Genomic DNA, 15,552 nt, shown 5'->3' with positions numbered 1-15,552 from the left:
AGCACTCCCAAGCTAGGCACCTCTTCCTTCGGGGGGAGTTCAACCCCATCCAGAACAGAAAGATCTATCATGTCCCTCAAAGTATGACCCATTACCATGAGTACCTCCATTTTGCTTGGATTCAGCTTCAATTTATTATCCCTCATCCAGTCCATTACTGCCTGTATTTACGGGGGTTATGCCATTTCCTGATGATGATGTCATGGTGAAATAGATTTGGGTGTCATCAGCATATTGATAACCTGCTCCAAAGCTCCAGATGATCTCACCCAGTGGTTTCATGTAGGTGTTAAAAAGCACTGGAGATAGGATGGAGCCCTGAGGGACACCATACAATAGCTCTCATTTCAGAGAGCATCTCCAAGTGACACCTTGTGTTGCTTTTGAATGAATAAATGGGAACTAAGATATAGATAGACAGACAGTTAGATAGATGTGTGTGTGTGTGTCTGCCCACTACAAGTTACTGCAGAGACCTGTGATGAATTAGTGGGAACTTGTCTCTCTCATAAAAGAGGACATGGTCCACAGAACAAATAAACAATGGAATGAATTCCCAAGGGAGCCTATGCAACCCTCATGTTGCAAATTTGGCAGCTTAACTTCTTTTTGAGACACTGAAATGCAGCTGATTCTCTTTCAGAGTGGGAAGAAATGACCACGATGACTTTCTAAGAAATTCCTAAGGTCTAGGATACCAAGAAAGCATTTACAATCAGGCACTATGGGGTCATTTTCTTGCCAGCAAGAGAGGTTTTACTTCAGTGCTTTCATCCCAGTTGTACACCTCCAGCTCCTTGTTCTTGGACAGCTTCATCTTGATGGAATAAGGAATCCAGATGTTCTTCAGCTCTTCGACAGAGGTGTAAGAATGGCCTCCCTCTGCCATTCCTAGTTCATTCCTGAAAACCAAACCAAACCCAAAAGCATCACAGACTTGGAAGAAAATATCAGAGAGGAGGACTGGGCCTCTGGGATCATGTTTTTCAGCTTGGTCAAACACCAGACTTCCATGGAATCTGGCATTAACTAAAATGACACCACAGCACATGTCAAAGAGCTGGTCTCAGACCTTCCAGGGAAAGAGGATGGACAGTATCACCCATTTATCCAGTGGCTCAATTCCCATATAATTTGTCTTCCTCTCATGAAGATGACAAGGATTACATCAAAATGAAAAACCTTCCATGGATTTTGCAGAAAAGATTCTGCATGAAAGAGTGGACAGCTGGGATCTAACACATCTGTGTAGTGTTGCCATTCTGACTTGATATATTTAATGGGTATTACTCCAACCATAATGGTTTGCAGAGGAAAAATGTTACATTATTATTAGCCCAATGAGAGACCAGAATGGGATTTTGATGCAATTTCTTTTTGCATGCCCTTTTTGTTACACAGCACAACACAGACGAAACTGAGGCAAGAACTACAATTTGCTTTTTGTTCTGTAATGCAGAGCTTGAGGAAGAGAAAGTTCAGAAGTTGCACTGAATTTGAAAGGACAAAATGATGGGCAGAGAAGAACCTCTCCGAAGTACAATTGCTTACCATTCCCCAAGAGGGATTTCTCTGTTCTTTGTGAGTTCCAGGCCACCCTTCTTCATCATCATCTTTTTAAAGGCATACTGTCAAGAAAGGATAAAGTAGAAGCATGAGACTAACAGATGTTTATACAAATGATTAGCGATTCCATTTAGCACCAAACCCCGACCACTTCTCCACACCAGTTTCAAGACAGATAAAAACAGAGGTGCCTTGAAATGCACCTCATCACAAATAGAAAAAGAAGCTCTCTTATACCTCTGCTTGCATCTTCCAGAATTCTGCCTCCTTGGAGCTGTTCACTTCACAGTTAATAACCAAAACATCAGGCAGGCAGCGGATATTGCGGGTCTGGACCTTGAATAGCAATAGCAATAGCAATAGCACTTACATTTATATACATTTATATACCGCTCTATAGCCGGAGCTCTCTAAGCGGTTTACAATGATTTTAGCATATTGCCCCCCCAACATTCTGGGTACTCATAGCAAAGAATAGCAAATAGCAAAGAAGAGGGACATGATGAGGGACAAGTGGCCCTGAATAAGACCTGGTACTACCAACTTGGCTTTATCTTGTATTTAAATGGAAATTTATAATGGTTGATCACAGGGCCAGTCTCAAGATATCCAACACCGTGGATGAGGGGCACCTTTGGTGTCCTCCCCATGGCTGGTTTATTTGCTTGGCGTCCTTCAGGTAGGTCTTCCCAGCTCGCAAGGCTGGCCCTGCCAGATACATGGTTCTTCTAATAATCTCATTTTTAACAGATGGCAACCACCGCTGTTTTAGAAAATATACTGTAGGCTGAAATGGATGGAAATAACGTTTTCCCTTAGAAGGTCCTGCCCAATCTGCAACATCAGAATTTAATTCCATAACTGGGTTTCCCCCTTCATCCTACCAGCAGAAATGCTAGATTTGGTGTCAGACCTCCAAGGAGTAGCTAGTTCTCCATCAAGTTCCTTGCATTCTCAGGCTGGTTTTTGAAGATATAGGCATGTGCCATACATAAAAATCTCTTGTATGAATGCTGCAGCCTGGGGCTAGGAAGTCCATTCACAGTGGTTTGGTCTGAACCATTACATTACCATTCTCTCCCCACCTACCGTGGGCTGGTATTTCTCACAGTTCTCACACCAGGCCTGGGTGTTCTGTTCCAGGCAGATGCTTCTCTTTAAGATCTGGGCAAATTCATAATCCTTGATTTTATCTGAGGAGGAGCGAAAAGACTAATTTAGGAGAACTTCATTAATCGCGCGTCCAGCATCTGTGGTTTCGCATATTCACGGTCGGGTAATGGGTACCTGACCTCAGTATAAATATGCATATCCGTGGGTCAGAGGTGGCCAGAAACGACCTTGGGGATCATTTCCAGCTGCCATTTTATGGCTCATTTAGAACAACAACGAGGGGTGGGGCATGATTTTTGGCCAAATTTCAGCAACGTTTGGACTCGTGGGGGGCATTGTTTGTCTTGCAAAGGACAGAAGAGCATGGTAGGGCACTTTATTTGGCCCGTTTACTGATCTAGGGGGAGATTTTGGGCAGTCCAGGAACCTAACCTGCCATTTCCCACAGCCTGAATGCCCCAGTATCTGTGGATTTCCTATCTGCATGCACACACATACCCCGCTGGAACGGAACCCCCACAAATAATGGGCTTCTCCTGTAAAAGCAATAACTGTCATTGCCTTAAAGATCAAAGCAGGATGGAAAACCTAACCAGTTAGGCAAGAAAATTAACACCCAATATCAGAGGTCCCCAGCAAGGAGTACTAGTACCCTTAGGGCCACTACAAGTACCTCCTGGGAGTTCTTCAAGCCCTCCTGCCTCCTGACAATGCAGCTATTGTTTCCCATCTGAGGATAGCCAGCATAAAGCTGATGCATCCTCAGCAATGTATCCGCCGCAGACGAGGAGGAGGATGGAAGAGGATGAAGACCCTCCTCTGCTCCTGATTGACTGGATACAAAGCTCGGCACATCCCTTCCCACAGCCTAACAGAGAGGATTAAAAAAAAATTTAGCACTGAGTACTTCCACTGAAAGTAAACTTGTCTCATTAATTTCAGTGGGATTAGTCACGAGTAACCTAGGCTGGCTGTAAGCCAGTTCCGAGCTGTAACATTTAAGAGGGAGTGAGTGTATGCGTGCGTGCACACATGTGTTTGGGTCTTCTTAAGCGTAACTAAAACAAAATTGACATGTCAGCTAGCAGAGTTCAATCTAATCCTAGGCAAGGGCCAGGCAGATCAAGGTAGGGGTGTGTGTGTGCAGCTGTGTGCGCATGTACATGAAAGAGAAAGAGCAATCAGGGATGGGCAAACTTTAAGACCTTCAACTAATTTGAAGGCTACACAGGTTTAGTGTCTAGACTGCTGAACATGGGCTCAAGAAACCCAAGTTCAAATATGAGTTGTTCTACAAACTCACTGGGTTGCCTTGGCCAAGTTAAAACCTTCCCCATGTGTAAAATGGAAACCATAACTGTAAATTTCATAGGGCTGTTGCAATAATGAACAAGATAAAAATGGCAAAGCACTGTAAACAGTACGAAATGCATCACCAGAAATCCTTTTTTTTTTTTAAACACCTTGATCTACTCAGCCTCCAATTATAATGACTGTCATATCAGCAGGGACAGGTCCTTACTTAGAGATAAGTTGTAAGGGAAAATGGACAAAAAGGAAAAATTGGGAAAGAAAAGAAAAAATTATTTCCCAATTCCACCCCCCACCCTCAAATTGGAAAAAGAAAATTCCCAATTTTCTTGAGGAAAATGCCCAAGAAAAATGCTTGGGGAGTTCATAGCTCTCCAAGCAACTTCTTGCATCTCTAGAAGAATGTCCCCAACCTGTGCTTTTAAAGGCAAGTGGTTCCAGCCACATATGCTTGGAAGAATCAGCTGAAAAGCCATGAGTGGTTCAACAGTTCTTCCATACTTGCTAAAGGTAAAGCTGTGCCGTCAAGTCGGTGTCAAATCCTGGAGCCCACAGAGCCCTGCGGTTTTCTTTGGTAGAATACAGGAGGGGTTTACCATTGCCTCCTCCCACGCAGTATGAGATGATGCCTTTCAGCATCTTCCTATATCGCTGCTGTTCCCGCATAGGTGTTCCCACAGTCTGGGAAACATACCAGCGTGGATTCAAACCGGCACCTCTTGCTCCCTAGGCAAGTTTAAACGCTAGACAACGCTGGTTTAAATAAAGCAACTCTGCTCCATTCAACACCATGCTTGTTCTGTCCCCTGCAGTGCCCCTAAATCTCATACCATTGCTCTCCGGGTAGGAGAGAGTAAAGAGAAGTGTGGAAGATACTCGGACGGTCTCTTTGCCACAGCGACACATGCTGCAATTCTCCACTTCACAGCTGAAGAGCTGCCCAATGACCGAGTCCCCTGAAGATCCAAAGTTGCTAGAAGAAATGGGGCAAGATCAGCAAAGCCTTGAAGTTCAGGAGGGCAAGGGTGAATACACCCTTGTTGTGCTTGCTATTTTACAAGTTAAGAGCTGCCAAATACATCAAGTTGTGATTGCTCGAATCCAATATTTTTCCAGCAGAAGACATAGTAAGGCAGCCAGTATCATTTATTTTGGTTCATGTTTTACCCCCTGCTTTTCTGCAAATGCAACCAGAGCAGCCAGCATACAGATATCAAAACAATAATATATTAAAATCCATCTAAAAATAATACAGTAATCAAATGATCAGCAGCATCATCCCAACATTAAAACATAATAGTTAAAAATCACGAAAAAGATACTGCAGTTCTACTTTTAACCCAGTTCCGACCAAAAAGGGGAAGCAGAACAGGCAAGCAGGTTCCGGGGAAGAAGGAACACAGCTAACCCTGCTCAAACCCTGTCTCCCCACAGCAAACAGATGCAAGCAGAAGAGATGGGAGAGACAGTGGTTACCTGCTGCCAATGCCTCGGTAAGCCTGAGGGCCCTCTTGCTCTTGAGTTTCCTGATGGAGCTGAGTCAGGATGAAGCGGTTCCAACTCTGGATCAGGCGGCCGAGGTTCACCTTCCCTGTAGCCTCATCGGAATCAGCCAAGATCAATCCTAGGGCAGCTGCTTCTGGAATGGTGCGGAAGGCACGCAGGAAGTTACTGCCCTGGGACCGAGAAAATGAAATTGTATTTATTTATTCATTTAAAATATTTCTATACTGCCCAAAACTTGTGTTTCTGGGCAGTTTACAATTAAAATAATTTAAAACATCAAATCAATTAACAATTAAAAGAGAGAGATAAGTTTATTTAGTCATTGACCAGCAAATTAACAATTAAAATCATTAAACACATTAAAAACATTTAAAGCCCAGTATTAAAAACATTTAAAACTATAAGTCTAATTAAAAGCCTGGGTGAATAAATGTGTCTTCAGTGCCTCTTTAAAAGTTGCCAGAGATGGGGAGGCCCTTAGTTATTTCAACAAGGAGTGCATTCCAAAGTCCAGGGGCAGCAATGGAGAAGGCCTGTTCCCAAGGAGCCGCCAGACAAGTTGGCAACAACCAACTCATGACAATGCTGGAAATGGAAGGAGACAATAATGGCCTGCCATGCACTGAGATGCTGCATAAGCCCAGGCCCCGCCCAAACCCTGAAGGACCGAGTCCAAAACTGATCTATAATCATTTGGGAACAGGTCAGACTTGGCCTGGATTGGGGAGACTCTCAATGCACCAAGGCCATGGGGCAGAGGAAGAGGGTGAAAGACATGGGGGACTAGCTTGGTTGAACAGCAGGCAGGTGGGTGAGGAGACAGGTGGTTGTGTTGACAGTTGATCCAGAAACAGAGGAGTGTGAGGCTTGAGGCTCTGGAGTCTGAGCACTCCAGCAGCCAAAAGCAGTGACTATCGCCTGCTAAAGAACAAGGGCCTATTCATAAGGAGAGAGGTACGGAGCGCAACAGAAAATGGGCATGGCTTGTAGGGCTATCTATAAAAGGCAGGACAAGGAAGAGATTGAGGATGAAGGAGCTGATGTAAGTCTGGGGATAAGGAAGAGAAGGCCCTTGTATGCTTCTCAAATGCTTTCTGAGGCCCAGGACAACCAGCTGAGGCAGGTCAGAAGGAGGCTGCCTCCAGAGGGGGTAGGGCTAACTCACTCCACATTGCACAGTCACTTTGTCTCCTTTGTGAGGCACCGTGCTGAAAGCTGGAGGGGGGCAAACTTAGCACCCTCCTTATTACAGAAACCATAACCCCATGACTCCCATGAGGCTCAGCTGCCTGCCACATACCCCCTTTTGCTTTTCTACTGCTATGTTTTCCCCACTGAACATTCTTGACTCCTAAAATTACAAATTAATTTTATGAAGCAATGCAACATAATGAATTAACATTTTCCAGGTGATTTTCTCTTTTCAGGTATAATCTTTCTCTTTACAGGTATAGTATAGAGTGAATTTTTGATGCATTTTACATATACACTCACTCTCACACTCTAACAATTTGTATAGAGGGGGAAAATAAAATCAAAATACACATCATAACCCAAGCCAAAAATCATGTGATGAATTCATTTGGTTCCACAAATTAAAACAAAACCAAAAACGCTTATTCCATGGTTTGCAAGTGAAAGCAAAAGCTGAAGCTGAGATTAGTTTCATTTTCATTTTAAGCAGACACACAGAGCACCCTGTGTCACTTCTTTTGTTGAACTGGGGGGAGGCTGAAAGTATTTGTAGAATACGATACTGGATATTGACTTTAAACTTTTAAAAACTTGCCAATAAAAATAAACGAACATTATGTTTATTGGGGGGAAGTCAATCAAATATTTCACTTCAAATACCTGTGCTATTAAAAACATTTTGAGATATTTATACAGCACATACAATGAACACAAAGTCATTTTTTAAAGCTTTGCTCACTAAGTCAAACATGCCAAATCAGATTACAGTCTACTGAGGTCACTGGAAATTTTTCCAGTTCATAATTTTCAGGAAATCCTTGCAGCAGAGGATGGAAGAGTATGATGATGTGTAACTGTTTCCCACCTCACAACAATGCTTCACCAAGGTCAGTTAAGCATGTGTACAGTCTTGAACAATCAATAGCCAATCCCAGGCAAGGCAGTCCCACTTTCTGCCCCCTCGTCTCTACATCCTTGCCAAGAAAGCCCAATGCAAGCTCAGACCCAGTATTATAGATAGGCTTTCCTATGTTTTCAGCTCCACTCCAAACACACCTTCCAAAGAGCATCCTACCAAAGTTTGTCTGGTGCCTTCCACTGGCCAGTCTTTACCTGACAAGGGTCTCCCCTGGACAAGTCCAGCATGTGAAATAAGAACCCCAGCTCACAGCTCAGGCAGAACTCTTTCTGGCACAAGTGGTTCTGAACCAAGCAACGGACAGGCTCCAGGAAATACAGGACCTGAGGAATGAGGATTTGTTGAAAAAGAGAACGTTACCAGAGAAAAGAAGAGATTGCATTAAGGAGAAACTGCAGCACAGAGAGAAGGCGATATTGCACCTACCTGGATCATGCAGTTGCAGTAAGCATTTGGAATGTGAGGCTCCAAACCAGCAAAGAGAGTCTTATTGTAATGTTTGAAGTCAAAGTCCTCCAGGCCCAGCTTGGAGTATTTAATTGTGACCTAAGCAAATCAAGATAGAAAACCTAACTATGTGGTAAAGGCATGTCTGCATAATTACACTTAGATTGGTTCAGCATATCAGAAAGTGAAAGAGCACGACAGCACTAGTCAAGCAGCTCGAAGACCCTTTGCTTTTTCACACACAAACCTCCTCAATACATTGGCACAAGGACATCAGACTCTCTAGATCAGGGCTGCTCAACTTTGGCCCTCCTGCAGATGTTGGCTTACAACTCCCAGAATCCCTGGCTATTGGCCACTGTGGCTGGGGATTATGGGAGTTGTAGTCCAAAAACAGCAGGCGGGGGGCTAAGTTGAGCAAGCCTGCTATAGATCCTAATCTGCGAGACCATCACCCATATTTCAAGGTAGTTCTTGCCACTTATTCCCATGAAAGTAATACCAGTCTCCACATTTGCTTATCTGTTCCAAAGCTTGCCAAGAAATATGGGTATCTATTGTGAAGGTTTCTTCTTCTTGGTATTATGGAGGCCATCCAGGATGAGCTATCTCTGCCCACTGCTCCAGAGAGGCAGGACTCACGCTAATGAGAATCCTTTTGTAGTAAGTGAAGCAGAGGAGATCACTGCCTTCCATTTTCTTCCACAGCCAGTGCAACCAAGAGACTCGTAGAGATGAGAGATTAGATGACCTTTAAACAGTGACTGTGATACCCTAAGAAGTGCAGAACAGATGGAGAACACAGGAGTGGAAGAAAAATAGCTAACAGTGACAACTTAAGAGACTGAGCAGACTGAGGTAGGCAAATAAAGTAGTAGCCTATGGTGTCTTCTCCTTCTAGGACATGCCCTTTCTACATGTACCACACCTCAGCTGCATTAGGTTCTCAAACTTCTGGGTAGTCTCCTGTTGGAGATGCAGCTTCTGATGGCATCAACTCTTAGCACTAGCAACCCTATTGACCGTTAGGAGCATTAGGGGGTAGAATTAGGGGTAGCATTAGACAGCCAGTAAGGGCATTCCCTCTCTGATCATGTTTTCTTCCGCTACTCCAATTTCCCTGTTAGACTAATAGTCTCAGGTTTCATTCTCTCATCTGGAGAGAGAGGCTTCCTTCTTCTCCCTTCCCCCACTCCCTGTATGTAGCTAGCAGCAAAACACATAGGCCTTATCTATCTCCTTGACAGATTTCCTAAATAAATTACTTTATTTAGAACTTCAGCTCCATGTCTCCAGACAATATTAATTAGAAGTGCTCTCCTTACCTGTGCACTTCCACTGCAGCTGGGGCACATAAAGAAATCCCCCTTCCAAGCTCTCTTACACCACCAACAAGAAACTTGCATGGTAGATACCAATGCCCCTTTCTCTATTGGTATAAAAGGCCATCCAAGATTAGCTGCACCACAGCAGCACTGAAGGATCCTAGTAATCCGTGAGGGCACCTGAAGGCCCCTCTTACCCAAAGACAACCTCTGAGGAGAGGAACAGTCCATTTTGTAGTGACTGGCATGGCAAAGGTGAACGATGTAGACCAGGTAGCTGCTTTACATATCTCTTTCAGAAGCGTGTTTGTTGCAAATAAAGCCATGCTAGCTGCTGCCCTGGTTGAATGGGCTACAATTCCTGTAAGTGGAGCCAAGGGCTGGCTTTCACATGCCATGGAACTGCATGCTTTAATCTACCTTGCAATGGTAGACCTGGACACTTTCTGGTCCAAAGTAGATGGGTTGAAAGGTACAAAAAGGACATCAGATGCCCTAAATGGCACATCTATATCAATGTGTTTGATACAGATTTGCACAGAGCACTGCATGCCTGGCATATGCCATTACTTCTCTAGCCTGGGGCAAGCATTACAGCTATAAATATTTATATGCCGTTTTTCAACAGAAATTCTCAAAGTGGTTTACATAGAAAATATTAAAAGAAATAAGATGGTTCTCTGTCCCCAAAGAGCCCACAACCTACAAAACAAGGTGAACACCAGCAATAGGCACTGGAGGGATGCTGTGCTGGGGTTGGATAGGGCCAGTTGTTCCCCCCCCCCCTGCTTAATATAGGTGCCTCTTTGCTCAATTAGCAGGGGATATTATTAGGGCATAATGATGGAAGGGAAATCACTTGAAATCTATGAAAGGTTGAATTAATCTTAGTTACAAAATGAGGGATCGCGTTGGATGACTGTGTCCTTGGTTAATGTGCATAAATGCTCCTTGAGAGAGAGGGTTGAGATTTCTGATATTTACCATGCTGAAGTAACTGACATCAGAAAAGCCACATTAAATGAAAGAAACCTAAGTGGCTTGAAGGGCAGGTAGTGTAGAGCCTTTAAGCACTTTATAGAGGACTCATGTTCGGATATGGTAACAAACAGGAGAGTAAGGAGTACTGATCCCTGTAGGAAGTGCTTGAGGTGAGTGGGGGGGGGGGGTCTCCTAGTAGCCATCCTGTGCATTGTGACAGCACCGACACCAGGGCTGAAGCTTGCCTCTTTAGCATATCGGGGCCCAAGCCACAGTCCCGGCCATCGTCACCGTAATGGAGGTTGTTTTGTATACCATCCGATTCATGGTCTGTTTTCCTTGATTAGGACCACCTGGTGAAGGCCTGCCAAATGACCTCATATTCTGTGTGTGGAATTCCTACAGGATGCCAGTACGGTATCAAGGATTCATGCCAAATGTCCACACTTTGCAAACTATCTCTGCTCAACCTCTAGGCAGCTAGGCAGGTGGATCATGGTGTTGGATTGGGTCCTGAGTTAACTGATCCAGAGGTTGACAAAGTAACCAGCGTGGACCAGCTGCCAGCTTTATGAGGCCAGAGAACAAGGGACATCTGGGCCAGAATGGAACCACTAGAATCACTTGCACTTTTTCTTGTCATACCTTTTTGAAGTTATAGCTACCAGTATGGTTGGTGAGTAGATACAGAGCTGAGTCTTCAGCCAAGTCATGGCTAGAGTGTCTGCTACCATGGCCCCTAACAACAGAAATAGGGAGTCTTCTGTTTAGTGGCAGTACAAAGAGATCAGTGTTGGGTCAGGCAAAGCGTTTCTGAATGGCCTGAAAAATGTTCAGATGAAGGTTCCATTCTGATAGATCCAGGGTTCGGTGGCTGAGCCAATCTGTCTCCATACTGTGGACCTCCCTGACATGGCAACTGGAGGCGAGTTTCCACCCAATAAAAAGGAGGACTTTCCCCTGATGCAGCAAGCATGACCTGGTTTCACCTTGCCTATTCAAGTGGGCTTTGGTGCTAGTGTGGTCAGTGCACAGTAGTATGTATTTTGCTTGTGTATCAGAGTGAAATGCCTGCAGGTTGAGGTTAATCGCTCTCAGTTCCAGCCAGTTGGCAGAATGGTGATGTTCCTGTGGTGACCCTATTCCTTGGACCCTCTGCTTCTGTGGAGTGTTCAGGGGAAAGATGATTTTGTTTATGGGCGAGAAAGTTTCTAATTTTCACTCTTATATCTTTTTAAATTGCTTCATTCAGCCACTACATGTATGGATGTAGGGAACCCCATCCATGATCATAGCTTACTGGTCTCTATGTAGGAAGGTAAATATGGAAAGATGCTTTCTGTCTGCATTCCAGCAGTGGGTGGAAATAGCCCTTGCAGTTGTTGATGGAATTCTGGCTGTGCTTCTGTGGATGTGACAGGCACCAAGTCCAGTGATGTCTGAAGGGCTCACTCTGCCACCAAAGGGCTAAACTGAGGAGATGGATCATATGGCTGCTCAAGATCCCTTGAAAGGGTGATCTAGGGGAAAACTAGAGATGGGTAATGCATCCCAAAATTATCTGCAGAAGAACAGGAGGTAGTAGAGGTGGTGAGTTGAGCATTACTATTTGCCCCCAAGTTGTGGCCACCACAGGCATGCTGTCGTGCACTTCTCCCAGCTCTTTTGCCCATGAGCATGCTTAGAGCTGGCTGCATCTCCCATTCTAGTAGTAGCAGCAACTGGATTCACAGAGGCCAGCCAAGTGAACTGAAGCTCTGCCTTGGTTGCTGGGCCCTGCGATTGGGCTGTGCCACATCTGCTGGGGCCTGAGGAGTGCTGCACTCCTCAGCAACAGAGAGCTCAGCTGCAGAGGCAGGCAGTAACGGGGCAGGAAGGAGCAGCATGCTGCTTTCTGGTGGTCTGCTTACAGCTGGGGGATGATTGGTTTTCAATATGGCCTCTGTCCTCTGGAGCACTGGGGCAGGGAGGGTCAGAGCAACAGGACTGGCAGCCTCTGTCCTCCATGGACAGTGAGGACAGCCTCTGTCTCTGGCAGCCTCTGTCTTCACTGTCACATGGCTTTTGTAAAGTTTATCCAGAATTCCAATGTACCTCCTGGTGAGTGGGCTTAAAGCCTCAGAAGGATGCTGCTTCGTTGGAAGCCTTGGGATGGAATAATATGAGGAACCCAAAAATAGGAATGTTAGGGAAGGAGTTTCAGGTTTGGAGTACTATGGATTAGTTTGAATCAAGAGAGACTAGTGAATCAAACACACACACACACACACACACACACACACACACACACACACACGGAAAAGGGAGGCCAAAAAAACAAAAAACAAAAAAGGCAGGAGAAGAATAGGGAAGAAGAAGAAGAAAGTGAGGTCAAAAGGTTACCAGAGGTAGACCATACAATGAAGGGGGAATGACAGAGCTGTCTTGGGAGCAGGCAGGAAGTAAAATTGAAGCGGGCTATCTCCTCTGCCTATGACAAAGGCTTTTCATTGGCATAAGTCCTGCATCTCTGGAGCAGTGGGAGGAGATAACCCATCCTGGATGGCCTCTGTAGTGACTAACCTCCCCTCCCTCTAAAAAGTTAACAGTAAGTGAACCCTGTCTTGACTGACAGGCTGGTGAATTCCAGGGCTCAGCCAATCAGCACACCAGGTGGGTGGGACCTAGAGATCTGTTGCCAGGAAAAAGGGTGTTCTTTGTTAGAAAGAAGCTAGGCTTCAGGTGCACAGGAGGACATGTGGCCATGGAGGTTGGCTGCAGGAGAATAACTCTGCAGATCCTTGAAACACAGGAGGGCAGGAAGCTTGAATTCTCATCAGGAGTTTGGTGAGTTCAAGGCAAGGAGCCAGGGCTTTGGCAAGATTAATTTAGGGAAAGGTTTGTTTAGTCAGACTTGGCGTTAGAAACTTATATTTCTTTGTGTGTGTGCTCTGCATATTCTGGATACTGTTTTATTATAGTTTACTTGCAACATAATTGAAATAAGAAACATTAGCCTACGCTCAATACACTCAGGTCGTTGCAAAAGCCTTCGCAAACATTTAAGCGTGCATTAAGAAAACCTATTTTTGTAATCCTACTAAGTATTCTTAACTGTATCTAAAAGTTGAGAAAGCCTCAGACGGAAGCAGTCTGTAGTAATGGAATAAAACTGGGGTTTTTTTTAGTTCTTTTCTTTTTACAAGCCTTTCCAAGTTGGTTTTTAACTTAGGAAAGTGTGGGGCTGAAGTGGGGATTTCTCTGGTGCAAACACGTCCTCAAACGTTCAGCACCTATCAGTTTTCTCACCATGTGTAGGCTTGACGCGGAAAATTTTTGTTCTTGTCCAAGAGCCAAATTAAGAAAGTTTTTCTGGCTTATCCCACCCCAAACCCAGAGAGTTTCTGTAGACAAATGGGGTGGTGGTGGCAGCATTTTGAACCTACCAATAATACAGAATAGTTTTAAGAGAAGCCTAGCCAGGCAGCTCAGCAGGGATGATTCAGCATTTCTTTCCCTCACGGGAGCTTGCTCTGAGAAAAAGGCTGTAATTTGCTACAGCCTCCTACACCCACCAACCGAGAAAGGAGGTGCTCTGCCTTAAGACTGGGCTGTAAGCAAAACAACGCCCTATTTCCAAATAGCCAATCTTTTGTATTATTTACTGCCCTTTGCCATCTTCCATCAATGTTCTTATGGTCTGGCAGATACTGTAATGCAAAAAGGTAGATCATTCCATCAAGCCCAAGCAGAGAAATCTAATTTGTGCCCAGATAGTGCTATAGTCCAATTAGAAATCTTTTAACACTTGTGAAAAACACAACCTTTTTAAACAGGGTCTTTTTGTCCCCATATCTATTTTTCCTTTGAAAACTCTTTGTATCTGCCCCTTCACATATATTCATACTTTCTTCTGCAAAAATGTACAATACCCCACAAAGCGTTAAAAACAGACCTTCCTATATTTCTTTGCCACCATGTAGATATGAGGCTCCTCTTCCCGTCCAATGGGGGATTCAGGAACTTGGTTAAAACTGTCAAACTCATTGTCGAGCTCTTTCAGTCGATAGGGAATCTGGAGAAGACAGAAGCATGCTAAACCTTGGACAAAGTTTGTGCAGAGTCTACTTTTATTATATTTTCAAGTCCGGAATAGAGCTGCTGCACACATTAAAGAAAAAGCAGGTGAATGGACCCACTTCAACCCCTTGATGCAAAGGCAGTTAGAAGTTCTTTTCCTCAGCATGCGATTCCCTGATGCACATCAGGGCTACCCAGGAAGTTTAATAATAATAATAATAATAATAATAATAATAATAATAATAATTCAAAGGAAATGCAGCTAGCTGCCTCATGAGGCAAAATCAGGTATGTAAGAAACTGTTAATATGGGAGTCTAACAGTCAAGGTCAAGCCAAATGGTTTCCTTCTACTTATACCTATAGCATTTCCAGGCTGTGCTGGTTCTTTAAGCTAAGCTACAGCCAATAGGATTCACAGATGGAGCCATCCATCTTTCCTTAAATGGGCAGAACATCCTGTTGCAAACCTAAAGCAATGCCATTAGAGTTAACATGAAGAATTCCTTTCAGTCTGAAGCATCAGCCACTCTGCCGGCAAAATTGATCATTAGCAATGCATAGAAACACCATTTATTTTTATTCTATTTGTTTGTTTATTTAAAATATTTATACCCCACCCCTTCAGTACATTACTGCTCAGGGTGGCTCACAACATTTATAAAATAGTTACAACTAGCCGACCCGCACAGAGCATCTGTGTGCTCTTTGGGGCCGGCTGTTCCCCCCTCCCTCCTGCCCCACTCTCTTGCCCCCCTCTCCCCCGCCCAACTCTCTCTTGCCCTCCCGCCCTCCCTCCCCTGGCCACGGAGGAAAGCGGCAGTGGTGGCTGGGCCCAGGCTGCTGGGCCGAGTGCCGCCTCCACAGATTGGCCCGCCGCCGCTGCCTGCCTCTGCAGCTGGGCCAAGTGTCTCCTCCACGGACGGGCCCGCCGCCGGTGCCGTTTTCCTCCGTGGCTGGGCCCACCTGCCGCTTGCCTCCCCAGCCATGCCCACTGCTGCCTCTAGTCTCCTGGGTGTGCCGGTGCCCAGCCAATCAGTTGGGAGCCGGGATGCACATTCCATGGCACACCCAGGAGAATTAATATAATAGATATAAAATCAGACTAATAAAATTAACCAAATTAAACAAG

The 15,552-nt window shown here is 44.7% G+C and overlaps 1 protein-coding gene across 7 annotated transcripts in view; it reads right to left on the bottom strand.

Moving 5' to 3' along the window:
• PAN2 (poly(A) specific ribonuclease subunit PAN2) overlaps window positions 1-15,552 on the bottom strand; it is a 65,676-nt gene that overhangs the window by 26,657 nt on the left and 23,467 nt on the right. For 6 of the 7 annotated variants that reach the window (XM_053296850.1, XM_053296853.1, XM_053296851.1 and 3 more), the window contains 9 exons: window positions 14,297-14,416; window positions 8,036-8,155; window positions 7,804-7,932; window positions 5,467-5,666; window positions 4,821-4,963; window positions 2,656-2,759; window positions 1,804-1,902; window positions 1,552-1,628; window positions 743-902 (listed from right to left, as the gene is read on the bottom strand). In XM_053296850.1, coding sequence (XP_053152825.1) covers window positions 743-902; window positions 1,552-1,628; window positions 1,804-1,902; window positions 2,656-2,759; window positions 4,821-4,963; window positions 5,467-5,666; window positions 7,804-7,932; window positions 8,036-8,155; window positions 14,297-14,416 — 1,152 coding nt within the window. The remainder of the gene's footprint in view (window positions 1-742; window positions 903-1,551; window positions 1,629-1,803; window positions 1,903-2,655; window positions 2,760-4,820; window positions 4,964-5,466; window positions 5,667-7,803; window positions 7,933-8,035; window positions 8,156-14,296; window positions 14,417-15,552) is intronic. The other variant, XM_053296855.1, reaches the window with a different exon arrangement.

This window comes from Hemicordylus capensis, chromosome 2 (assembly GCF_027244095.1).
Source record: "Hemicordylus capensis ecotype Gifberg chromosome 2, rHemCap1.1.pri, whole genome shotgun sequence".
Lineage (NCBI taxonomy): Eukaryota > Metazoa > Chordata > Lepidosauria > Squamata > Cordylidae > Hemicordylus > Hemicordylus capensis.
Note: the sequence above shows the minus strand (reverse complement) of the source record. Positions and strands in the feature narration are given on the sequence as shown.